Source organism: Seriola lalandi, unplaced genomic scaffold, assembly GCF_002814215.2.
Source record: "Seriola lalandi dorsalis isolate HSWRI2012SDOR001 ecotype SW California unplaced genomic scaffold, Sedor1 jcf7180002054850, whole genome shotgun sequence".
Taxonomy (NCBI): Eukaryota; Metazoa; Chordata; class Actinopteri; order Carangiformes; family Carangidae; genus Seriola; species Seriola lalandi.
The window spans coordinates 127219-151684 of NW_019525403.1; the positions used below are offsets into that span (position 1 = coordinate 127219).

The 24466-nt window shown below is 41.7% G+C and overlaps 4 protein-coding genes and 7 non-coding genes across 15 annotated transcripts in view; all 11 read right to left on the reverse strand.

Moving 5' to 3' along the window:
* The window catches only part of atp7b (ATPase copper transporting beta), an 18451-nt gene extending 11040 nt beyond the window's left edge, over positions 1-7411 (reverse strand). The window contains exons 1-2 of one of the 2 annotated variants that reach the window (XM_023427065.2): positions 7157-7411; positions 1414-2185 (exon numbers count right to left, since the gene is read on the reverse strand). In XM_023427065.2, the coding sequence (XP_023282833.1) occupies positions 1414-2185; positions 7157-7306 (922 nt within the window). In that variant the 5' untranslated portion in view covers positions 7307-7411. Of the gene's footprint in view, positions 1-1413; positions 2186-5661; positions 5717-7156 lie in introns of those variants that run through there. The other variant, XM_087179495.1, reaches the window with a different exon arrangement.
* Positions 4140-4212, reverse strand: trnar-ccu (transfer RNA arginine (anticodon CCU)). The gene has a single exon. It is a non-coding gene; the product is annotated as a tRNA-Arg (tRNA).
* Positions 4387-4459, reverse strand: trnar-ccu (transfer RNA arginine (anticodon CCU)). The gene has a single exon. It is a non-coding gene; the product is annotated as a tRNA-Arg (tRNA).
* A 352-nt stretch (positions 7412-7763) lies between the features above and the next one.
* eed (embryonic ectoderm development) lies at positions 7764-14244 on the reverse strand. The gene is made up of 12 exons (XM_023426920.2): positions 14115-14244; positions 13060-13212; positions 12724-12816; positions 12510-12575; positions 11883-12008; positions 11505-11586; positions 10856-10947; positions 10533-10666; positions 10290-10395; positions 9576-9734; positions 9393-9466; positions 7764-9023 (listed from the first exon to the last, which is right to left on the reverse strand). The coding sequence occupies exons 1-12, from the start codon at positions 14232-14234 to the stop codon at positions 8897-8899; spliced, it is 1332 nt and encodes a 443-aa protein (XP_023282688.1). The 5' UTR covers positions 14235-14244; the 3' UTR covers positions 7764-8896.
* Positions 9902-9973, reverse strand: trnam-cau (transfer RNA methionine (anticodon CAU)). The gene has a single exon. It is a non-coding gene; the product is annotated as a tRNA-Met (tRNA).
* trnar-ccu (transfer RNA arginine (anticodon CCU)) lies at positions 9980-10053 on the reverse strand. Its single transcript has one exon. It is a non-coding gene; the product is annotated as a tRNA-Arg (tRNA).
* Positions 14245-14764: 520 nt separating the features above from the next.
* Positions 14765-21569, reverse strand: pwp2h (PWP2 small subunit processome component). The gene is made up of 21 exons (XM_023427087.2): positions 21412-21569; positions 20863-20975; positions 20388-20482; positions 20157-20256; positions 19733-19876; positions 19500-19635; positions 19155-19384; positions 18832-18975; positions 18657-18727; positions 18412-18548; positions 18060-18208; positions 17805-17952; positions 17504-17654; positions 17041-17221; positions 16746-16893; positions 16445-16553; positions 16076-16141; positions 15732-15950; positions 15506-15656; positions 15243-15317; positions 14765-15100 (listed from the first exon to the last, which is right to left on the reverse strand). The coding sequence occupies exons 1-21, from the start codon at positions 21427-21429 to the stop codon at positions 14908-14910; spliced, it is 2778 nt and encodes a 925-aa protein (XP_023282855.1). The 5' UTR covers positions 21430-21569; the 3' UTR covers positions 14765-14907.
* Positions 21570-21685: 116 nt separating this feature from the next.
* Positions 21686-24466, reverse strand: part of pjvk (pejvakin) — a 14674-nt gene continuing 11893 nt past the window's right edge. For all 4 annotated transcript variants that reach the window (XM_087179516.1, XM_087179514.1, XM_087179515.1 and 1 more), the window contains 2 exons: positions 22693-22836; positions 21686-22614 (listed from right to left, as the gene is read on the reverse strand). In XM_087179516.1, the coding sequence (XP_087035642.1) occupies positions 22313-22614; positions 22693-22836 (446 nt within the window). In that variant the 3' untranslated portion in view covers positions 21686-22312. The remainder of the gene's footprint in view (positions 22615-22692; positions 22837-24466) is intronic.
* Positions 23909-23982, reverse strand: trnai-aau (transfer RNA isoleucine (anticodon AAU)). Its single transcript has one exon. It is a non-coding gene; the product is annotated as a tRNA-Ile (tRNA).
* On the reverse strand, positions 24150-24222 carry trnar-ucg (transfer RNA arginine (anticodon UCG)). Its single transcript has one exon. It is a non-coding gene; the product is annotated as a tRNA-Arg (tRNA).
* Positions 24355-24428, reverse strand: trnai-aau (transfer RNA isoleucine (anticodon AAU)). The gene has a single exon. It is a non-coding gene; the product is annotated as a tRNA-Ile (tRNA).

Sequence of the window (24466 nt, forward strand, 5' to 3'; positions counted from 1 at the left end):
TCAGATGGTGCTGTGGGTGGGACAATGCTGGCGACAGAGTAGTGACAGCAGACAGAGAGGCGCGGCTGCATCATAGCCAAAATAACCCAGTTTTAAATTGATCTCTTATCGGCTGTCGAATTTTAAAAAAGGCCGATGCCGATATGCGTCAAAATGCTGAATATCGGCGGCGATAATCGGCCCGGCCGATAATCGGTCGATCCCTATTGCATATACAAATAAATAGGAATATATGGAAATATGAATGTATGGATGTGAAGCTAGGAGCACTCATTTATATTAGTAAAGTCATCAAATCTTTAGTTTAGTTTGAACACCTAGCATAGATTTAGTACGACTATTTCTCTGGTACAATTTTCTTTTGTGCCAGCAGAGGCACAAAAAGCTGAAGCGCTTTGTGCTTTAAAAGCTGAATCCGTCAACTTCACTCGACCCTGACAGCTGAAATTGAAAAAGGTCGACTCGTAATCTCCCTGAGTTAATTCCACGTCTTGGCAAGCTGCTTTTGTCATTAAATCCAACAAGAAAGACCCAGCCGCTGTAAAGAGCCCTCCGAGTCGCACTGGAGAGCATACTTGTCTGGTTTCCACGGTAACTGGTGGAAACTAAGGTGAGGTGAGTATGAGGCGACCTGTTGCCTTAGTGAACCTGTAGCACTGTGCAGATTATACATGCAAAAGCTTAAGTCTTTCTTGCACATAATATACAGGTGGTTGCATTAGATTTCTTTCTTCAGATGTTTCTTACTCAACACATGACTCTGTGGTGGTTCTCATGAGGTTATAAATAACATAGTTTTCATGAATGCATCTTAACATATCATGTACAGGAATTGCTGGGCGGGATGGAATACATGGCATGAGTGGCAGCGATATAAGCCGTTTGAGGGCATCTAACAATGGGTGCCTTTTTTTACCCTGAGCTGACAAACCAGTTCAGTGCTTCTTGCGTTCCAAAACAAACTGGGAAAGAGAAACAAGATGAAGAGTTGAGATATCACTGATCCTCCAGTATCACTAACACCCATATATTACAGAAGCAGATCCACAAGGTGTAGCTGTGAAGCGTATACACTTGACGGCTCACCAGCTAAACTTATTAGAAAAAGTGTTGCGTGTTTCACTTTGTTTTCAGAGCCTTTACATGCAAGTAGTCATGTGATGCTATAGCAACAAAAGTACACCCTGCTTCCAGACTTAGCTTAGTCTCTCGTTCCCCATTAACAATTATAATGGTTACTACATTAACAATATTGTTGATAATCTGTACTTGAAGGGGCTATTTGTAGGTGTTCTCTGCTGCTAAACCTGTTTTTTTGATGGGAGCAGGTGGTGGTGATTGTCGCTTGACGGGAGCTTCGGCCATAGTTGCGTTCACGAGACAAGATTATTAAAAAGTCTCATTGGGGCCTACCTTGAAGTGATGCATCGAAGCCCATGTCCTCAATGGCTGCCCTGAGCTGCTCCGGCTCAGTCAGACAGGGGTCAAAGGTTATCATTCCCTTTTCATCCTTCAGTGACACCGCTATGGACTCTACTCCCGTCATCTGAGAGATCCTCCCTTCTATCGACTGCACACAAGAGTTGCAAGTCATCCCTACAATCCAAACGGTCGCAGTCTGGGTTGATGAAGTCGACATGTCTGTCTGCCAGTAGCTTATATCTTCTGCAGATGGGTCCTCAGATAATAAAGTGGCGTCAAACCCCATGTCCTCGATCTTGTCTCTCAGTTCCTGTTGTGCAACTAGAAACGGCTGAAATACAATCAGCGCTGCACAGTCTTGAAGAGACACCTGAATATATGAAACGCCTGGTAGCTCACCAATCCGTCCTTCGATGGACTGGACACAGGACTGGCAGTGCATGCCGTCCACGCTGATCTGCACCGCTGACTCCACACTGTATCCCAAGCTCTGGAGCTCCAGGGCGATCTCTTTGGTTGTGGTAACTGAGGTATCATAGTCCACTTTGGCTAATTTTTTGGGCAAAGAAAAGCTGATAGCAAGTACTCCCTTCAGGATGGAGATTCTGGTTTTGATGGTTCTGGCCTGGTGCTCAGTGGTGAGTCCCAGGAGTTTAAAGGTCACCCTGGAGGCAGTTTTGGGTGGAGGGCTGAGCTCACTCTGACTCCCATATTCATAGGCCAAGTTATCCAGACCTTGTTTCTCAACAGCAGCGCAATTCTCCTACAAAGATGAAAGAAAAGTACATACATTTTTAATTTCAGTAAACTGAGGGACTGTGCAATCTTGCATTGCATTAATAAAAGGAACTAACAATGGATCCTTATGTCATGTGATTGTAAGTTTATCTTATAATTATGACCAAACATCTTATTTCACACTTTCCATATTTCATAATTACAAACAAATTCCTTTCTCGTAATTAGAGTTTTCTCATAAATATGATGTATGTATGGTTCTTGTAATTATGGGATTTTCTAATAAAATAGTTTTTCTCAAAAACATAAGATTGTTTTTTGTAATTATAAAATGAAAGTCATAATGATACACAGATATTATAATTACACTGAGAAATTGAACAATAAACAACTAAAAGAGTATAAGCACTTAGACAATGTACACTGATTTAAACAGTTAATATCTTAATAGAACATTGATTTACACAACTGCAATACCAGTAATATTTTGTTTTACACATAAAGGAATTTGGTTTTACTTGCAAAAAGAAGTATATAAGGAATGTTTTAAGTGCTTCTCTTCATCTCTTTTGTTTCACAAATCTCACAGGAGAAGGATGAATAAGTATCTTCTTCTTAATCTTCTCTCAGTTAATCCAACCTGTTTTAAATCACTACAATAAAACCACACTGTGGTGGCTGAACAAGAAGTATCTTGTAATATTGCGTGTTCTTTGGTACTTACTGTACGGGCTCAGACAACACAGACCTCAAGCACACTTTTAATTTCCTGTTCCATCTTTATAAGCCTGTTCACTCTGTTTTCATTTGCTCTTTTCATCCTGAGCACAAGAGATACAGCTGGAGCTGACGGACGCGCTCCCCCAGCAAACCACTATTCAGCTACTCAACAAGCCCCACTTGACCCCGTGCAGCCTGCACATGTTCCTTCATCCATTGTTTCAGCTCTGCATCCTCAAATCTCTGCTCTCACTAAATGGACCAATAAATCACAAAAACTTTGTGTCCCTGGTTGGTGGAGATTTAGGGCAGATTCATAGGCGAGTCCATGAAGCAACAGTTGCCCATACCAAGAGTTTTAATTACCCCGTGAATCAGTGCAGAGGGGCACTTTTCAGAATCGGAAAAACTTTATTGATCCCTGCAGGGAAATTGCTTTGCTTCAACTGCTGAACGTGCAGTTAGGAAAGAGAAAGTAAATAAGTGAAAATGCAGGCTGGACTGGTCCCTTCTTTAAAAACACAGAGCTGGTTCCTGCTTATCACATTCCTGGTCGGCAAAAACTTAAAATACAAGTTTACTGGACAAGTAACTGTTCCCACGCACACACCACTTTCTTAAAAAACAAGTTTACTGGACAAGTAGCTGTTCCCATGCACACACCACTTCCTTCTTTCGTCTAATCCAGGCTCCTGCACACTGTAAGCACTCACTGTAGTATAACTGAAAAAAATGAGCTAGTTACATCAGGGTCAGTGTACTGTAAAAATCAGCTTAGACGGTTAAATATCACACGGTTGTCAACAAAAATGGGAGACGCCAACGGAGAAAGATCCAGCATCGGCAGTTCAGGGGCTGAAAACCACATGACTGGCCCTTGACATAAGCCCCCCAACGTGACTCTGCTTAAAGTCAGTCGTCACAGAACTGAGCAAAAGAAGCCAGACACATATGAAGAGTTACTTTTCATGCTGCTTCAGTTTGTCATATTAAATGCCTCTTTTTAAATTGAATAAATGAGACTTTAAAAGTACATTCCTGATATGCGTTTGTGCAAGTGTGAACATCAAATCAGAAAACACGATTACCATAGCTTTGATATAATCAGCCACACGTTGCAACCTTTTCTTTTAGATAACATCTTGCTGTCAAACCATTTGTCAAGAACACTAAAACAAACTTAACAGAGGATGGTTTCGATCCATCGACCTCTGGGTTATGGGCCCAGCACGCTTCCGCTGCGCCACTCTGCTGACAACCACCCCAGATGGGAGTCGAACCCACAATCCCTGGCTTAGGAGGCCAGTGCCTTATCCATTAGGCCACTGGGGCTACAGTCTACCTCTGTGATTAGACAGATTGAAAAAGATGGTCTGAGCCACATGATGATGATGGACAATCACATCTGGATAAAATTGTGTGTTTCCTTAGCAGAGGATGGTTTCGATCCATCGAAATCTGGGTTATGGGCCCAGCACGCTTCCGCTGCGCCACTCTGCTGGAGATCACCCCAGATGGGACTCGAACCCACAATCCCTGGCTTAGGAGGCCAGTGCCTTATCCATTAGGCCACTGGGGCTACATAGTAGCTTTCCTTCCATATTCAAAATCACCTGCATATTCAGAAAGAGTCTTAAACAATGCTATATCCACTACAGCTGCCCCCTTTTGACCTTCTGCGTTAGAGTAAGACAAACACTGAAATGTTGACTGCTGAGTTCACAAGCTGTCCAGCTGTTCAAAGTGCAACACTTCTCTAATAAATCACACGCAGACAAACATTTCCCAGAAAAATCAAACAGGTTAGACCTCTATTATCCTCTGTCGTGAATATGCAGTGTTTCTGCAGCAGTTGACGACATCACAACATACCTGTGTTCACACTGTAAACTATGTCTCAGTGACCCTCCTGTGTGTTATCTTCTACAGCCGTCACACTCATATAGTAAAGAGCTAAAAGTCTGTCACAAAAGATTAACTAAAGAAACAGAAGTGGGGATTTACCAGTATAAATTTGTTTATTTTCTTCATCTAAATGACGTACTGTAAGGAGCTTCAACCTCTGGTTCGGGGCCTGCCGGGGGCCGATTAAGAGGTTCCACAAGGTCCTAATAAAAATGACGCAATGACAGGTCCCACTCTGCTCTACAGATTATACATCTGCATTTTAACACATATATTTGCAGTAATATCGTTTCAAACAACATCAAACATTGAGCTTAACACCAGTGATTGTACAGCGAAATGTTGCATTACATGAATATGATTCAGTGATTTCTAATGATAACATATTTACACTGTTAAACTAACTGTATTTATCGTTGACCATATTTAACTGTACAAACTGCCCCCTTCACACTGTACATATTACGTAACTGCTCACTCTTAATATTGCATCATAACCATTCATAAGCATTTATTTTGTATATATCAGATAAATCTCGTCTCATTAGTTTATCGTTAAATCTGTGTTTTGTTACCTTTGGTTGGATGTTAAACTGCCTTTTGTACTCGTACTTACTGAGTGCAATGACAACAAATCTTAATCTAATCTTAATTTAAAAACAAAAAACAATAAAGGGATTAAATTGTTTTATTTTTCTCAAAATTACTGAAAATTATTGATGTTAATAATCAGATCGAGAACAAGATGGAGCCTGCCATCAATTTTTTTTACTTTTAATTAATTGAATCTATTATCTGATACTATTTATATTAAAATAAAAACAAACATTTATATTAATATGATTTTTTTTATAGTTAATAAGATCTTCTGCCTACCTGCATCATGAGTACCAGCCGTCTCACCTTGCTGCTGTGAATATTTTCTAGTATGTGTCATGTTATCGCTCAAGAGGAAACATAAACAAATGACTGGGCAGTTCTTGCACCAATCAAATCCATGCACTGAAATAACCTACCCGTTAACACCAGCTAGGCATCATTGATTGGATTAATACTCAGGAATAAGGAGGCAGAAATGGTGCAAGGAGATTACAGAATGGTGGAGGTTATTTACAGTCTATGGTGTTTACTGAGCGGGAGAAAGGTTCATTCATTCATTCAAATTCCTGTCTTAATTAGGTCAATTACAAACACCTTGTTGGCTCAGTTTGAAGAAATTTATACATTTAGAGTTTGATTAAACTTCACATGGTGGTGTGTAACCCTGACTCCTCTTCTAAACTCAATGGCTTGCATGATTAGCATGATTACATTACATTCATCAGGCTTTTGTCCAGAGCACATACAATAAGTGCATTCAACCTCCACAGCGACTTGAGAATAGACGTTGATACATGAGCAGATTCACCGACTCAAGTGTTTCACTCCCTGACAAAAAAACTCTTGTCCAATGTTGAATCGCTGCAGGAAAAATCTGATATGACACATATGTACAACTTTAGGCCTTTTCCACCTGCTCTTTTCCTTAAAATGAATCTGTATCTCCCTGTGACTCCTCCCAACAGATACTCTACTGTATCTGTGAGCTCAAGCAAACACTAGAAAGCACAGTATTCCTACTTAATACTTTTTGATATTGTTATTATTATTGTAGAATACTGGACAGTTTTATCCCTTCACGCCTTTAAAATGATTCATATTAAAAGGGAAAATCAAAGCTCACAGATCAGAGTGAGGAGGGGTCACTCGCAGATTTTTCATCTTCGAGGTAAAAAGGTAAAAAGTAGAATATTTCTCTCTCAGCTGTGGCATGGTAAAAGCATAAGGTGGTATGAAATGGAAATACTCAAGTACCTCAGATTTATACTTAAATAAAAAGTAAAGTGACTTTTACACCTGTGCCCTCTGACCTTTACCATGGATTCACACAAAGTCCCTTCACTTTAGTGTGCAAATATTTATTAAACGGTCTATAATGAAGCTATAAGCGGCTATAAGGACATTTTAGGTGTCTGTACAGTGTATTTAAACAATTTTAACTTCAGCTGTTTTACTGTTTATACAGCAGCCTCCACAGGTGGAGATATAGCTTTTGACAAAAGGATTAATAAACACTTTTTATCTGCTTATAACTACATTATATTGTGTTATGCATCCTTCATTAAATGTTTGTATGTAAATGCTGAATAAAGAATGTGGTCATTATCATCACGGTTCATCAGCGAGTCATAAGGTGTTGTTGTGCCAGAAGAAACAATAGTAACTGTAAGAGATAGACGTGGCCTGACAAAACCTTCAAAATAAGACTTTGAAAGCAGATCCTGACTGTGTGGAGACAGACAGCACCTGGACCTGGACCTTGCAGGCCTACCTTCAGTCTCCAGCCGCGGTTCGCTGAGTGGACCTCACAGGTGCAGTCAGGCTTACAGCCACATTCAACCATACAGATCTGCTCCCCGGCGCCGGACGACGACTCGGAGACATACTTGGACAGACTTTTGGGCGACTTCGACGAAAACATGGTTGGAGAAGCTGATCTGATGCCGTCTGGTTTATCTTCACCTATCAGTCGGAGGGCTAAAGTCCGCAGTGGGCAAGCGCTTCGTCCAGTTCCTGGAGATAAGGGGCGCGCGGCGCAGCGCGGGTGCGCACTGCAGGGAAAGTCATTTTTTTTTTGTGTTTCAGCTCTGGAGTTGGAGGTTTTGGATCAGAGGGGTTCATGATGACAGGGTGGGCAAAGATTTCAATCACATGACTTGTGCATGTTTGGAAAGGAACTGCAGAGAAGGACCCAAAACAACGTGGATCAGCCTCACAAACAGTACAATGTGCAAAAAAGTCACTTCCTAACATTATATATTCATTTAATCTAATATTCACACTTCACAACTCTTTAAATAACAAATAAAATAATAAATAGCAAGGTCTTAAAATAACCCGTAGTCTATTTATAGAACTGGGTACAGAAATAAACCATATGTAGAAAAATAAGTTTTATTTTAGTCCAGATAAATTCAAGTACAAGGACTCCATAAAAGCAAAGAGACCCCCATCACCCCCACCCCTTGAGGTAGAGGAGGGGCTCCCTTCAGAAGACCTTTATTATATGGGATTAAGTCTAACCTTCCAAAATTAAAGCCAGCTTGCTATTGTAAAAAGATCCAATCATCCAAAGGCCAAGCGTGCTTAATTTCTCCCGTCTCTTACAGGGAGCCACAGAGATAAAGACACTTCCAGCACAACAATCAACAAAAGTGGAATATTTTCAACTGTGGATACTCTGGACCGCACAAACTGACTCTTGATTATATTATTTACAAAAATCATTTTATTGACTGCACTCAATAAAGCCTCAAATGTCAATGGCATACTGTAAATGATGCGAGAAACAGTCAAGATTCTGTGTGTATGTGTGTGTGTGTGTGTGTAGGGGGGAGGGTTGAAGGGGGTGGAAGCAAACCAAGTTAAAAAAGATGCAAAGGAAGTAGGAAAAGTTAGAAAAACTGAGGAAAAAAGGACAAAAAAAAATCTTCATTTTGTTTTGTGTGCACTAATTGATATAAAATATGGCACACACAAGAAATAAAACATCCTTACTTGTTTCATCAGCTTCATTTTCCTACAAGTGACAAAAATCCGCCAGGTGGCAGAGATACCCACAATTCCTTTTCAAGAATTGAAATCCGTGTTATTGATTAATTTATGAACTTTCAATGAATGAATTCCTGTTCCTTAAAATTAAAAACATTCATCTATTATTTAGAACAAAATTCGATAGATTTCTTCTTTATTTTTGTGGCTCAATGATCTCAGATCATCACTGAGGTTCAGTTTCTCATTCCGACGCTAAAATTCTTAGAAATCTGTCATTTTGTCTCGTTAATTCTGCCTTCAAACAAACAGGAAATGAAAAACTCCTCGACTGGAGCAGCACAAGATCATCTCACTCTGGCACGATTTCTCACTCTGCAGGAAATACAGTATCTTTAGATCAAACACATGAGACAAAGTGTTCATAGGAACATTTTCTGCAGTGTAGATCTGTACAACATGAAACAGGTTGGGATGGGTAAAAGCAACAGGCACCAAAATTTCTTTCAGTCAGAACCTCTCAGCGCTGTCGGTCCCAGCGCCAGATCGAAGCGTCGTCACACACAGCTATCAAAATGCTGCTGTCGCGGCTAAAGCTGGTTTGCCGGATGGCGGACATGCATTTGGGGAGGGTCAGCGTGGTGCACCTGGAGACCAGGAAGAAGACCATTACGATTGTTGTAACATTTGTTCGGTGCAAACCAATAATTGTTTGTGAATCAAAGAACTAACAATTATAGAAAAAGAAGAAAAATCTATTTATCTGTCGATGTAGTTTCATAATGACAAACAATTAATTGATTAGCTTTATATCTGCTGCTATGAGAAAAGTCTACAGCTGACACCATGAGTCAATAAATCAATTAGTTGATCAGATCAAATCAAATAAGAGCTTTTTTGGTAGTTTTTTTACATTTTACAGACCAAACAACTACTTCAACAACATCAGCGACAGGAAGAGTGTCCCGGCTGTCAGTGAGGATTCAAACCGTGACTCGTCTGTGTTGTGGACTTACTTTGCTTTATGAGGATCTTCCACTTCAAGGTCCCACACATAAAGCTTCCCCACCTGGTTTCCCAGAGCCAGCATCTGTAATTTTAGGGTCACATCAGAAATATTCAGGATTCCTTATTAGTTTAAAAAAAAAAGGTGAAATTACAGTAAATACAGCTACAAATGAATAAAGAAGTTATCTGACCTTCTGCCAGAAGTCCATGGAGAAGCGCATGTACCAGATGTCACACTGGCTGTAATCAAAACGTCCCAGAATCGTCACATTCGACTCATTGGGTTTAATGTGATCGATGTCGTCCTCCATCTTTCCTGGTTTCCAGCACACGATGGCATTTTCACAGGACTGAAATGAGATAATAAATACAAAAAAAATTATCAGGAGGATCTATTTCCTTGTGTAATTTGGCACATTCCTAGGACCATTGATCCTTTCTGATCAACCTTGTTTTCAGACTGATTTACATGATAGTGATGGACAATCACACCAGGATAAAAAAATGCAGTTTCCTTTAGCAGAGGATGGTTTCGATCCATCGACCTCTGGGTTATGGGCCCAGCACGCTTCCGCTGCGCCACTCTGCTGGAATTCAGCCCAGATGGGACTTGAACCCACAATCCCTGGCTTAGGAGGCCAGTGCCTTATCCATTAGGCCACTGGAGCTGCACAAACACACTGTTTGTCTGTTTGTTTTGAATAGTTTGTTTCTATAGACTATAGGGGTACAACAACAATGCACTTTCTGCATGTTATTTAGGTTGTATAGCAGCCTCCTCCCCTAGTTGTCAATGTTCGCTGAGTGTTGATTTGCTAGACCTAACCTCAGTATCAACCACTGCATTTCTTTTTTCAAGGTAAGTTAGTCCATTCTAAGTATCATTACACTCACTAATAACTTGCCTTGGACAGAATAAGGTCTCCCAGCCACCGCACACAGTCCACATAGTTTCTGTGGATGTCTCGTGTTGAGAAATCAGGGAAGTGAATTTTCTGTGAGACGAAGGGCCTGAAAGAAAAAAAAAAACAACACAAATTTAATGAAAAATTATTAAAACATGTCAGACACTCCCTCATGTTTGATTCATTTTGAACAACGCTGTAGAGTCCATGCCGGTCAAACAGGACAAGTGTTGTTTTTTTTACCTATTGGTCTTCGAGGGGTTGTACTCATAAGATCCACGAATGGCTTTCTGCATTCTCTCTGAATTGATCCTCCACAGTTTTAGGGAGTGGTCCATCCCACATGACATAATCTTTTCACCCAGAAGATCAAAATCCTAAAAAAAGAAAAGAAAGAGGAAACAGATTATAAACCTTTTTAAGGAATAACTTACTTAACTGTACCTATTGATGGGGCTGCATCATCTTGAGTAATTTGATTCGTATGGTCAGTATTTTTTTCTTTTTTTCCTGTGATCAGAAAACAAAGTTCAATGTGGTTAATTCTGCGATTTAATGACACTCACGGCACTCAGGACTTCGTCTCGATGACCTTCCACACCGCCAAATATCGCTACTAACGTGTCTGTTTGAATGTTCCATAGACGAAGGGCATGATCTGAGGAAACAGGCACAAAACTAACCAATTAAAACCCAATAATTTGGCCGCTATTAAAAGGAAGAAAATCAGGTTTAACTACAGTGGAACTTTGCCTAATTTCCACCAAACTGAATATCTACTGCTCTTTGACATTCCAATCTAAAGTGTAAGCGAAGCGGCAGCAGAGGAATTAAATGACTGATATTTCCTTTGCACTGACTCAACAGCTACAATCATGATGCCCTTCAGTGAGGCATGGCAAGGCCGATATTCCAGGCACATGTGTGGTTTGACTGTGTGAATTGAACAAGTTTAACACCCAGTCAAAATCCACTTGACTAAATAAAAGATTAAACTTTGTTGCTGTTCACATGGCCCTTATCAGGAAATCAAACCATGCCACCTGTTTTTACCTCAGATTAAGGAACCACCTGACACTCACATGGTAATAAAAATACCTGAACTATCCCTACTGTCCTTGAGCGGTGTTGCACCCTCATGTGACCTACTGTAACCTACTTCTTTCTGTGCCACAATGAAAGGAGCAAGGGTTAGATTTAGGGTTAAGTTTTTACCTTTGCTGACGGACAGGAGGAGATTGGGATCTCTTGGGTGAAACTTGAGCTCATTGATGGCGTTTCCATGACCTACATAATGCTGAATATGAAAAGAAAAAAAAAGAAATAAAAGATTCATCAATTTTGTGCTATTAAAATGCAGTAAACGGTATGTAAGTGCACATGGAGTCAATTTTCCTGGATGGTTTATGATTCTGATAATTAATAAGATACATGAATTTGGGTCACTGGTACAAAAACTGAGCAGTGAGAAAAATTGGACAAAAGTAATTATCAAATGACAATATTACTAAGAGTCTCCAAAACAAGCAAAGGTAGGAAAGCCCAGGCTGCCTACAAATCAATGAACTTTGAGAGCTAACAGATTAAATGTACCTTGATGCACTGCATCGTGATGTGGTTGATCACTCGAATGATGCCGCGGGACCCGGCGACAGCCAGCAAGGGGTGACTTGTGTTGGTGTCATAGGTCCAGGCACAAGTATAGAAGTTTTCCTCGGCCTTTACACACATGTAGTCAAAGAAATCAAAACAAAGAGTCTCCTGGTGATCTTTAAACTAACTTTTCCTAAGAGAAGGTCTAGTCTTTGCTTGGCAGTTACACACATCCAAAAACTAAAGCTTTCTGTTGACTAACAGGCTGATAAGGGAAAGCTGTTGATATAATGTTATAAATGTTTTACTAGTTAAATAGTTCCTAACTGATTGGGATCTATATCTGTGACCCTTCTTTACACTGTAAAGATTTTTTTAATCTTCTTCTATGCAAGCATTTCAAGTATGACCTCATGTGGTGTTTGGGTTCAGCTCAGGTGACAAAGAATTCAATGTCTATGTTGGTGTTCTGTCGTCTTGGTTATGCAATAGCTGGTGATAACAAAAGCAGCCAGACGTGCGATGTGAGCTGAAAACTGTGATGAATGACTGAATAACAAATGACAAGGAAGGAGCCACTTAAAAAAAACAAAAAAAAAAACGCATTATAAGCAAGTGAAAGGATACGTCTGCATCGACATAAGACTGCAGGAGTCTTATTTCTCCCTGAGAGTGACATTCATACAAAGTTACCTGGTGAAGAAAAGACACCACTGGTTAGTTATGGAAAGATACAAACAAAAGATGGGTATCCACAACATAAAACACAGCATCACAACATGTCTACAACATGTAAGAACTCAGGATAGATTTACCACTCAGGTGCTTCGTCACCACTTACCCTGTTACTCCCGACTGTGGCGAACACCAGCGGGTCTCCCTCTTTGCTGTGCCAGTTAAACTGGACTCCAAACAGCGGCTGGCCGTGATCCTCCTGTGGAAACCAATAAATGATTATCAACAACTTTCAGTTTTACATTTCAATGAAAATATGCTTCGTTAAGATGGATTTAAAGCATTAAAGCAGGCGTTTACCACAGCAGAAAGGAAATTAAAAAACTCACTGTCGAGTTTTGAAAAAAGAAAGATTTTGAATTATAGAAAGCCCAAAAGTCTTGGTAGAGGAAATTATGATACCTGGGCTCAACACACTGTTCAGGGTGGTGAATGTACTTACCCTCAGACTGTTGACACATTTAAAAGAGTATCTGCACTTCTTGGACTTCCACTTGCCCTTGCCCCAGCTCTTTCTGCCCGGGGCGTTGGCAGTGTTAGTGGGTGTGTCTGGACGTTCCGCATTGGTCCCACTCTCAACGCTGACAGCATCATCCTACAGAAAGAAGAAGGATACAGGTTATGCAAATGCAGATTTTCTTAACAGATAGAGGACAAATAACTTAACCCACAGATGCACCGGAGTCTCTGAACCACCTCATGTTGTTACCGGTGTCTGTCTGATGTTGCTGTTTTGAAGCTTTGGTCAACATTTTAATAAAGTGACAAACAACACTGGACAAAGACCATGTTATTTTGTCTAATAATATGCACAATACTCTGCATTACACCAAGGTACTTCTGTCACAGTCGTACTGTGGCTCTGCTCTTCTGAGCATCTTTTAACTGTATTTAGCGGCAACAGTTTAACCTGAAAAGTTACTTAAAGTCTATGGGCACTAACCTTGAAGCACTTACTTGTAGCACAAGAGGTTTAACACTTACTTTTTGTAATTTATATCAGCTCAGAGGATGTAGACAGTTCGAACTACGACCAACATGCCTCTTAAATGATGTACTTTTCATATTGGTGATAAAAAGGCAACCTTCATTAACGTATTCCAAGTTTATGCCCCTCTATCAACCATTAATTTAACAGGCAATTTACAATAACTGCTACAATGCGCAACTCAATTAGCTGCTAGTGCTAACGCTAACTTCAGTTTACACGTGAATGGATGCAGTCAAAGCCCAAAGAAAGCGGTATTTGTGTGTGTGTACGTAAAAGACAGAGACAGTACGAAGAAAACTCCCACTATGTAGCACATTAGCGAGATATTAAACTGGTCTACAGCTGATATCAGCTTTTGAGCAGGTGTTTGAATTCAGCCGGTATAGATGGACAAAGCTTCTAGCTAGCCGCTGTAGCTATTCGGATACTTTAGCACGATGCTAATCCGCTAAACACTAAATATGGGTCATTTATCACAGTAGAAACAACACAATTTAACTGCTTACATTCTCGTCTCCTGATAAATCGGGGTTACTGTTCTCGTCACTGCTTAGTTTTTGTTTTTTCGCCGGTATTTCTTTTCCCGCTTGAGAAGGGGACTCGGACATGTTCTTATTTTCCCTCATTTTGACTCAAACTCCGCCTTTTCCGCTCCACTATGGCAAGTACTGCCGGGTAACGTAGTTTGGTTCGGTCTCGAGTTGTAGTTCAGATAAATTTAATTATTTCATGAAATAACATCAAATTTTTGCTGATCACAGTTGTTTTCCTCTGTTAAATATAATTTTAATTTTGGTCCATAGTAACTTTATCAGCATTTTACAATATATTTAACATTTTGTCCAATTAAATCACATGTGAACAACCAAATAATTAAACATTTTAATAGTGGCTTGAAGCCCTAGTCCACTTAGGAGTTAAGTCCAATTCAAAGCATTAGATGCATTAAAAGCACTAAATGTTAAGCAAATTAGTCTGTTAGGATTACATTAACAAGCTTCTTGTAAATAAATTTATGACCAGCATAAGTAAGTAAGCACGTTGTGTAACAAAACTAACAGAGGAGTAGATGTCTAATGAGTTACCAAGTGGAATCACCTGTGTGTGCAGGGCATTTAATCAAACTGAATTGAGGGCTAAATAAAACATAAAAACATTCACATTTACATATGCATTTAATAAAAAACTGTTTACAATTATGTTTTCTCACAGAAATCGATTTGCTTTCATAGTCCAAAATTATTCTTTTCACTTTCCAGTGATATCTGCCATGGTGATAAAATGAGGTGGCTTCAGGACCTAAAGCACCATCTCTGCATCTCCTATGGAGGCTTCGCTCATCTCCTCGGAAAGCCCATCATCGCCATCATCGCCATCCTTCTCCTCCTCCTCCTCCTCCTCCCTCCTCTCGTCCTCCTCAGCTGCTCTCTTTACACCCCTCTGCTTCGACAGGGCCACAGCGTAACGGATGTTGTACATGTTGAAGTCGCACCTGTACACAGAACATACACATTTACAATAATGAACTTGGTTTGAATTTGGGTGCCATGGTTCAGTGGGGGCACATGTACTGTTTTGAATATTCACCTATCTATGTGTGTGCAGGTTGATGTTGCTTAAATGTTGAGACTTACAGTTTGGACAGGTTGTCAAAGTGTCTCTGGATGCTCTTCTGCAGCGACTGGAGGGTGGGCAGTATGGATCCTGACCTGCACACCAAAAGAAATCTTGTATACTGACGCAGAATTATACCAAAACAGACTAAATTCAGTGAAATAATACATTACAAAGAAATGTCTGAGTTTCCACCCTGTGTCCACTCTGGCCTTGGTCTTAGTGTTTCTGTTTTCTTAAAATCATGTACAACTGTGTTCTAGTTTAAAACAAGGTAGCAGACCTGTTCTTGAGATTCTGTCCGTGCAGCATGAGCAGGCTCTGGGCCCAGGTCATGTAGAACTGCAGGTGACCCGACTTCTCCAAAGACGCCGCCACGAATCCCAGCAGCTTTTCGACGTAAATGTCGGGTAGAGAGCCACAAATCACTGGGACTAGAGGACACAGACAATCACATCAATAGCCAGTCATTTAAAATTCACTGTGTTGTGTGAAGGATTTTTACTCACTCTGCTCATGCGGCACCGTTTCCAACACCTCCTGCTTGAGGGCTTTTTCGTTGAGCCTGAACGCCAGGACGATGGCCGACGCCCACTCCTGAAGCCGCAGCTGCTTACGTATGCTGGCCGGCGTCACGTCCAGGTCGAGGTCGTAGGGGTCAAACACCATAGAACCATCAAGGGAGTAGACCAGCAGGCCCTCGGTGGTGGTGGCTGCCCAGCTACGACCTGAGAGAAGATGGAGCCACTTTATTAACCAGCTGACACCAGAATTTTAAGTTACGATGATGATATAAGATCAACTTCTCTGCAGCAGACAAAATCATTATCTCAAGTGTAATGCTGTCACCTACCAGTCGGGGAGAACCGCAGCGAGCTGACTCTGATCTCTGGCTTGAAATGTCGAGAACTCATGTCACCTTAAAAGACACAGACAGAAAGGATTTACAAGGTACTTGTAAACTGATGTCACAGTTCTCTACATTTGACGCAAATAAACCACTGTTGTCTGATTAAAAAAAAAAAAAGAAGAAGATAAAACCACCTCATCCTCGATTGAACAGGTTTTACTTCAATAAGGAAACATACATCAATTGCCCTGTCTCCACGTCCTGTTCACCTTTGCACCAGTGTCACAGCAACAGATTCCTCCCAGTCTGGAGGAACAAATGATTCTCATACTTTAATAATAACTGGTGTGAGGTTCGAAGGCGGAGTTGTACCTTTCTTGACTCCCGGGAGGCTGATGTTGACCCCCTCTCCGTCCCCAGCTCCCTCATCCACCAGAGCCAGGCTGCCGAACTCCGTCATTTTCCGCCTGTCCAGGAACTCCTGCAGGTAAAGCCGGACAGCAACATGATTAAGATAAGAGGGTTTCCATGCATTAAATTTAATTCTTTTTCTTTTTAGAAGACAAACCAAACACCACAGACTCTTTTGAGATGATGATTCAATTCAATTCTCTGATGTTTGGTGTATGTTGTGCCCTTTTATTTTAAAAGCTGTGACTGAGCTGAACCGTACCTCCATGGCGTCGAAGGACAAGTTGCAGGAGATTTCAAACTTCTTCATGAGCATCTGCTCCTTGATGTTGTAGATGCAGACAAACTTGGACTGACCTCCGGCCAAAATAGACTCCCCATCCGCAGAGTAGCACAGAGACGTGAAGGACCTTAAAGGAAAACAGATATAACACACAACCTGAATTGACGCCCAGTTTGAAGCAAACCTGTCATAAAACGCACAGAAATCATCAAACCGAACAATGAAACAAACTGAGAGACAGATGGAGACGGATGATGTGACCCTATCCACTCACTTGCCCTTGGCTGACTGCTTGGCTGTGATTTTATCCGTCTCTTTGCGGCCCATCTCCAGGTCATGGCGTCCAGCCACGGAGCCCGTCTGTGTGGCTGTGTGGGGGTTCCAGAAAGAGATCTCCCCGTTCAGAGTGGCCACGGCCAACTCCTGACCATCAGGGCGGTAAGTCACCGACAGGCCTGAGGAGAAATAAACAAAAACACAGTGAGATATCATATTTACAGCAACACATAAACACTGTCCATGAAAAGCACAGACCACTTTAAGTAATTCAAACATAAAACACAGTAACACACGCTCTTTGGTTCAACAGTGCAATTTAAAGTCCAACTTTGGCGCCCCTTAGAGGCTGTATAAAAAAAAAAGAAGATCTGAGGGTCTAAACATCCCCGTGATCAGGGTCGCTCACTGCTGATATAACAAAGAAACACTGGGATTGTAGTCCAACGATCGTCAGTTACCATCAGAGGTGAGGGAAAGCGTTTCCTTGACCTGCCAGCTGTCCAACATGTCCCACAGCCGGACGGTGCGATCCCACGAGGCGCTGGCCAGGATGGACTGGACTGGACTGAAACACAAGCAGCTGACCGGACCTTCATGACCCCCAAGAACCTAATTAACCACAGGGAGGAAGGAGATGAAGCACCATAGCTGTTAAACACACTGTCAGATGACACAGTGTGCATCTGAGTAAGACATTACAAGTTTCTCTTACTCTTACTTGCGACTTGAGAATTTAAACGTATGTAATCATGTGAGTACCTCTAGCAGTCGGCCTGTCTGCATGGACCACAGGAAGATCTCAAAGGAGTCCTGGGCTCCCGCGCTCACCAGCTCGCCACTCTTATCCACTGCGAGGGAGGAGAACTGCGCGGGCCGAGGCGACGTGAACGTGCGGAAGTTACGGTACCTACGAACGCACAGAAAACACATTCACACACGCAGTTAACAAGATTCACACAGTACACACTTCTCTTTCTCTCTGTTTTTTGCTCCATCTCCATCAAGCGGCTTCACCTGTGCAGGTCGAACGCTCGGACCGTCCCGTCCAGAGAAGCGCTGACGATGACGAAGCCGCTGGAGGTGAAGGTGACGTTGGTGATGCTGCTGGTGTGCTCTGTGAAGGTGACGAAGCAAAGGCCGCTGTTGGTGTTCCACACTTTGACCTGTGGGGAATGAAACCACAGTCTGACGTCAGATACAAACACTTTAAGGTTGCAGCATCAGCAAAGGCTGTAACCCAAAACCTTTTTACTGTTTTTTGTAGCCTTTGAATCAAAACGAGAAACTTGTGGAGTCACTTTTATAAGATTGTCTACTTTCCAGCATATGAACAGTGAGAAATGGCTGTAGGACACGGAGCACTCACTTTGCCATCGTCGCCTCCCGTCACGACGTACTGTCCGTCTGGCGAGTAGGCCAGTGAGGCCATGTTGTTGAAGTGTCCCTGCTGCTTGAATACGTACGACTCGCTCTGCCACTCCCACACCAGCAGCTGACCCATCCCTGAAACCCACAGAACACAACAAAGGCAATCAGTCGGCTACACCTGCTGCAACAGAAAAGAATTCATCCGTAAGCTACAGCCAACAAAACCTCTGGCTGATTTCTTACCTGAGCATCCAAAGCCGATCCAGTCTCCAGAGCTGTTTATGGCCACTGAAGCGATTCTCTGGTCTGAAATACTAGAGGAAGAAACATTCATATAGTGAATTAATGAAATATAATTCAAATCAGAAAATCCTGCCAGTCCTGTCCTGTCTTTTTGTTATTTCTCCTCTCCTCTCACCTGAGCGAGTGAATCAGGTTGAACTCTGGAAGTTCATGCAGGTGGAAGATGCCGGACGCAAAACCAGTGACCAGGATGTGAGTGGGCTTGTGGTAGGCAGCAGCAGTCAGGTTGTTGAAATCCCCCTCCTTGTTGAAGAAGTGTCTGCAGGAGACGAGGCAAAAGGAAAAAAGGAAAAGACAATATAACATTTGATTACTGACAGGAGTATACTTGTTTTCTACTAAATATGTTGAAAATATAAAACTTGAAAACTGCTGCTGCATCGTACAGTCAGTTACATTTTCCAAGGAATAAAAAGTGAGAAATAAGCGTCTTCTTACTTGCTCCGCTGCTTGTATCGAACGTTCTTTGTGTTCTTCCCTTTGGGAGCTTCGGCTTTCCCTCTGATGACCTCGCCCTCCTCTCCCTCCAGCCTCTCCTCCTCATCCCCCTCTTCCTCCCCTGGTCTCGAGGGCTTTGGTTTGTCCCGGCTCTTCATCAGGACGAGGCCGTCCAGCTCGGTGTCGCTCTCCCACACACACAGCGTCCCATCCTGGCTCACTGTGTACAGCTGGAAACACATCAGGTTTACACGTTACATGTTTGTAGGTTCGTCCCGTCTCTGTATTGACATTTGTACTTTCAGCCCGACATCACAAAGTAGTGGAAGGCGGGAATAAACTCACATCCAGGCTGTCCTTCTCGAAGAAACAGCCCACGATCACATCCTTGTGTCCACCCAGGGAGTAGTAGATCAGGTTGGCCCAGCGCTCGGCACCAAACACCCACGTCGACATGTCTTTGCTGCCCACCACGAAACACCTGAAGGGAAACGTCACAACCGCGATTTATGAGCGTTCATCTTTCCTCGCGTTCTTGTTCACTTCGGTATCCGACAAACTGCTTCACTTTTACTCACTTTGAGTCGTCTGTCCAGTCGATGCAGGTGGTCTCGTCGTAGGGACCGTAGTAGCTCTTGTCCAACACGAAGGCGTTAAACTCCCGCTGCTTCCCAGGAGCGTGGTACATCAGAGCAACATTCTCCTTTGTGACCACAAATTTCCTGAGAGGAAAGAAATACAAAGTTCAGCATCATCTTGCTGTTACTTTTGATGAAGACTCTTTAAGATCGTGCTTCTCTTGCATTAAAACACATAAATACAATGAAAAAAGAGTTACTTGGAATGATTTGATGTACGCATTTTTCTACCTTTAAATACACTGATGTATGAAATAAATGCATAAATTAGCAGACAATTATCTTGCTAGAAGAAAAAGTCATAACCGCACTTCAGTAGCAGGTGCTGATTTTTCCTTTCAGGGACTAAAGTTGAGCTGCTTACCTGCCATCAGGTGAGAAACGGATGCTGTTCACAGGCTTGTGGAAGTGGAAATGATGAAGGACGGCTCGGGTGATGAGACTGACCAACAAGGCTGCACCATCTGTGTGACACAAACATTGACTTTTTCTAGTTTTTTTTTTTTGTTTTTTTTGCAACAACACACAAACACCCGCTTCAGTTTTATTTTCAGACATCACATATAAGAAAGACAGACAAAGTGAAGCCTCTTACCTTCATCCACTACTATTGCTAAGTGTCTGTCAGGAGAAAGACCGACACATGTGATGTTCTTTGTCGTGGAGACAGGTAAAGTCTCAGATGTGTTGCTTGAAGACAAAGAAGAAAAAGTTTCAGCCTTGTTTTACTTTTTCTGAAAGTCAACTTAGCATTCATCTTTCAAGATACTGTGCATTTAAAAAAAAAGGTTTGATAGATTTTGTCCATTTTCTGAAAACAAATGCATTTGTTTATAGAACAACTACTTACATAAAATTTGCAGAAAACATCCACTGCAAATTATACTGCAACATGTGGGCACAATAGATTTCATGTATTGGAGCTTATAAGTACTCAAAAACCCAATAATTGCAGTGCCATGTTCAATCTCATGACACTTGACTTTCAGGCAAGTGCTTTTGCACAACATCCAGATGTCATAGACCCACAACCTTTCCCCATTTATTTTATTTATTGTATAATGACTTACTTTTTCAGGTCGAAGACAGAGACTCTGTTTCCAACCGGACTGATCACAGCGTTACCATCTTGAGAGAAATTCAAATTTCCCTGACGATAGACTGCTCCGAGCAGATTGGAGAACTACAGAGAATACAGTGTTTTTTAAAAATCAATAGTACCTGTTCGTGTCTGAGGGGAGAGGTTCAACAAAAAAAGTTCACAAAACTATAACAATAACACGTAGGATTTAGCTAAAACCTTTATTCACTTGTACTTCTAGAGAGTGACACGAGTTACTTTGGTGGAGGACAGCTAGAGACAACACATTATAATATCAGTAAAATAATTTAACCAAACGCCATTTTTCTGATACACATCCACTGAACGTAAGTGTGAATGTTAACACCTTACAATAACAGTCTGGAAATCTGCTGTGTGGTTTATACCGCTAGCAATATGCAATAAGAAACTACATTTAAGCCATTTTTGAATGAAGTTTGGTCTGACGTTCTCTCCCATCATTCAATGCTGCCCAGCAGAACGACATTATCGAGCAGGCTAACAGTAGCGTACTTACCCTGTAAGCAAACTTCATTTTAATGAAGATTCATCTAACTTCGTGCTTTTATCTTCTTATTAATCCCTCAAATATTCCAGTGGAAGTAAGAGTATAAGGCTACTGTTACACATGCTGCTTCCTCCACATGTGTATGCGTTTTGTTGATACTTGACGCTTCCGGTTTGAGCGGAGTGACTGCGCCCTCTAGTGGAAAGGAGGGTAAACGTGTCAAAGTAAAAGCACGGATAATCAATCTTTACACAAGGAGAAGATGCAGGCCAACAAGAAAAAATAGAATCATTATCAGTGAGCTTTATGGGTTTTTTCATCATCATGATCATGTATTTATACAAGTGGCTCAGGAGAAAACAACAGAACTACAAGACTCACAAACTTCCATCAAACAAGATTAGTTGTCATTTACTCATAAAATATCACCTCTACTCAATATTCACACACTTGTTATAGACAATCAAATCAAAAACCACCTGTTATATAAACGCCACATTTAACAAAGCCAGGCTGTCCTTTCTAGTTGTTCCTCTGTGGCCTCCACATGATCCCTCCTGTCACTGAATAATTCATTGTCCAGCTGATACAGTGCTTACACAGCATACGTGTGGAAATAGGCTGGTGCCAAATGTAAACTGAAAACAATACTATACACTACACCGCAAAGTGATACATAACACCTAGTTTATATTTACATCTTTTACAGGAACATTTGGCTGTTTCTGAAGTAGTTGTGAAAGGTGTTTATACTGTCATGGCTGTTTCAATGTTTTTTATTGGAAAGAAAACAAGACAAACATCTCAAAAACAGCATGGTAAACAGTTACACTTGTGGGACCTCGCACCACGAGAAAAAAACGACCTACATAGGAACAAAGCTGCTACCATGTGTAAGCATTCCTCTTTTTCACCTGAGTGTTTTGTGCCAAAGGTCGAAACAGGGCACCACATGCAGGCGAACATATTTTTGGCCTCCAGTTGAGCACTCCAGGCAACCGTAGACAGTTTCCCGCCTCTGGTTCCCCATGCCGCACAGTGCACAAGGGCCCTTGGGGATGTTGTGCTTTAAGAGGTTGACCCGTGTGTGGGTGCTTTCCCTCAGGTAGGCGGTGGAAATGTCTGTCATGCTGGCGGCTTTCTCGTAGTAGTCGGTCACCATGTCATCCATGTAGGTGTCGGAGTGGGTGAGCTCCTCAAATGTTCGGTCATCTGTACAGAAGTTGGAAAAGACAAAAGTGTAGCACAAATAAAAGTGTATGTATTATGTAGTAGAGGTTGTTACTGTACCTGCCCTGAAGGGGTTTCCATAGATGATCCCGGACAGGAAGCGGCGCAGTCGACCCATGGAGAAGTGGCCGATGAAGCCACCGAGCTGCTCCCTGATCTGCTCCCGCTCAAATCCACCTTGAGACTCCGGGGCAACACAAATATCTGACAAAGAGGAAGGAAATATCACAAAAGGTGCTATGAATCAAATATGTTTGGCAGCAATAAAGGTTTATTATCATCCAAGGGAGCAACTAATGATTACTTTTATTGTTGATGACTTTTCATAGTGCTCAAGCTGTCTTGAAATTTTGTCTATATTGACATCGATGACTTTGCCTTCTATAGCAGCTTCTTGTAGATTTCCTACTTCTAATAGAAGCTGCTCATGAGTAGGGGACACTGAACATTGGCCAGTATGGGGATCTGACCCATGACCTTGGCATTATAAGCACAAGTTGGACAGAACATGAGTTGTTTTCAATTAAGTTTTATTTGTAGCCTACCCTCAACTATGACAGCAGTAGTGGCCTGTATGGGCATTGAACCCATGACCTTGGCATTATTAGCACCTCTTCAGAGGAAAATACAGTATTTTTTCTCAGGATTCATCACATCATTGTAGCAGTACTTTTTATTTCTATAACACTTCCAACAGGGACTTTAAATCCAGACACAAGTGAAACGCAAACTCCAACCACGAAGGGACTCGAACCCTCAATCTTCTGATCCGAAGTCAGACGTTGGTCACATGGTCACACCTAAAAATGCTTAAGGGGCCTTTGCATTTTCTCATTGTTTTGACCTTTTTGTTGGGGTAAACACAAAAGTGTAAGTTGTTTTTCATTTGCTGTTTATCCTCAAATACATTAGCTGCAATGGCCAGTATGAACCCATGACCTTGGCGTTATTAGCACCACGCTCTAACCAGCTGAGCTAACCGGCCTGTTTTCTGTTGTTTTATGAACAAAATTTATTCCAGCATTTATCTTGGGGCAGGCTGAAAAACAGTTCAGAGTATCGACGATAATGATGCAAATTCCAACCACAAAGAAGCTCAAAGCCTCAATCTTCTGATCCGAAGTCAGACGCCTTGTCCATTACACCACATGGTCACACCTAACAATGCTTAAGGGGCCTTTGCATTTTCTCATTGTTTTGACCTTTTTGTTGGGGTAAACACAAAAGTGTAAGTTGTTTTTCATTTGCTGTTTATCCGCAAATACAATAGCTGCAATGGCCAGTATGGGGATCGAACCCATGACCTTGGCGTTATTAGCACCACGCTCTAACCAGCTGAGCTAACCGGCCTGTTTTCTGTTGTTTTATGAACAAAATTTCTTCCAGCAATTATCTTTGGCAGGCTGAAAAACTGTTTAGAGCAAAGTCCAATACTTTTTCTCAAGCCGTTGTAGCAGTAATTGCTATGTCAACTCCAACAAGGACTTCAAATCCAGAGACAAGCATTATTCAAATTCCAACCACGAAGGGACTCGATCCCTCATTCTTCTGATCCGAAGTCAGACGCCTTGTCCATTAGGCCACATGGTCACACCTATCAATGCTTAAGGGGCCTTTTCATTTTCTTATTGTTTTGACCTTTTTGTCGGGGTAAACACAAAAGTGTGAATTGTTTTTCATTTAGTTTCATTTGCTGCCTAAGCCCAAACACGACAGTGGTAGTGGCCAGTATGGGGATCGAACCCATGACCTTGGCGTTATTAGCACCACGCTCTAACCAGCTGAGCTAACCGGCCTGTTTTCTGTTGTTTTATGAACAAAATTTCTTCCAGCA

Coding starts and splice junctions, on each gene's coding strand:
- pwp2h (XM_023427087.2), bottom strand. Junction 19,877..20,156: donor CGTTTCTCACCTGATGGCAG/GTAAGCAGCTCA, acceptor CTTTCCTCTCAG/GAAATTTGTGGTCACAAAGG. Junction 15,318..15,505: donor GGACAGAATCTCAAGAACAG/GTCTGCTACCTT, acceptor TTTGGTGTGCAG/GTCAGGATCCATACTGCCCA.
- eed (XM_023426920.2), bottom strand. CDS start 14,234: ATGAGGGAAAATAAGAACATGTCCGAGTCCCCTTCTCAAGCGGGAAAA. Junction 13,213..14,114: donor ATTTATCAGGAGACGAGAAT/GTAAGCAGTTAA, acceptor TTCTTTCTGTAG/GATGATGCTGTCAGCGTTGA. Junction 12,576..12,723: donor CCACAGTCGGGAGTAACAGG/GTAAGTGGTGAC, acceptor TTTCTTCACCAG/GTAACTTTGTATGAATGTCA.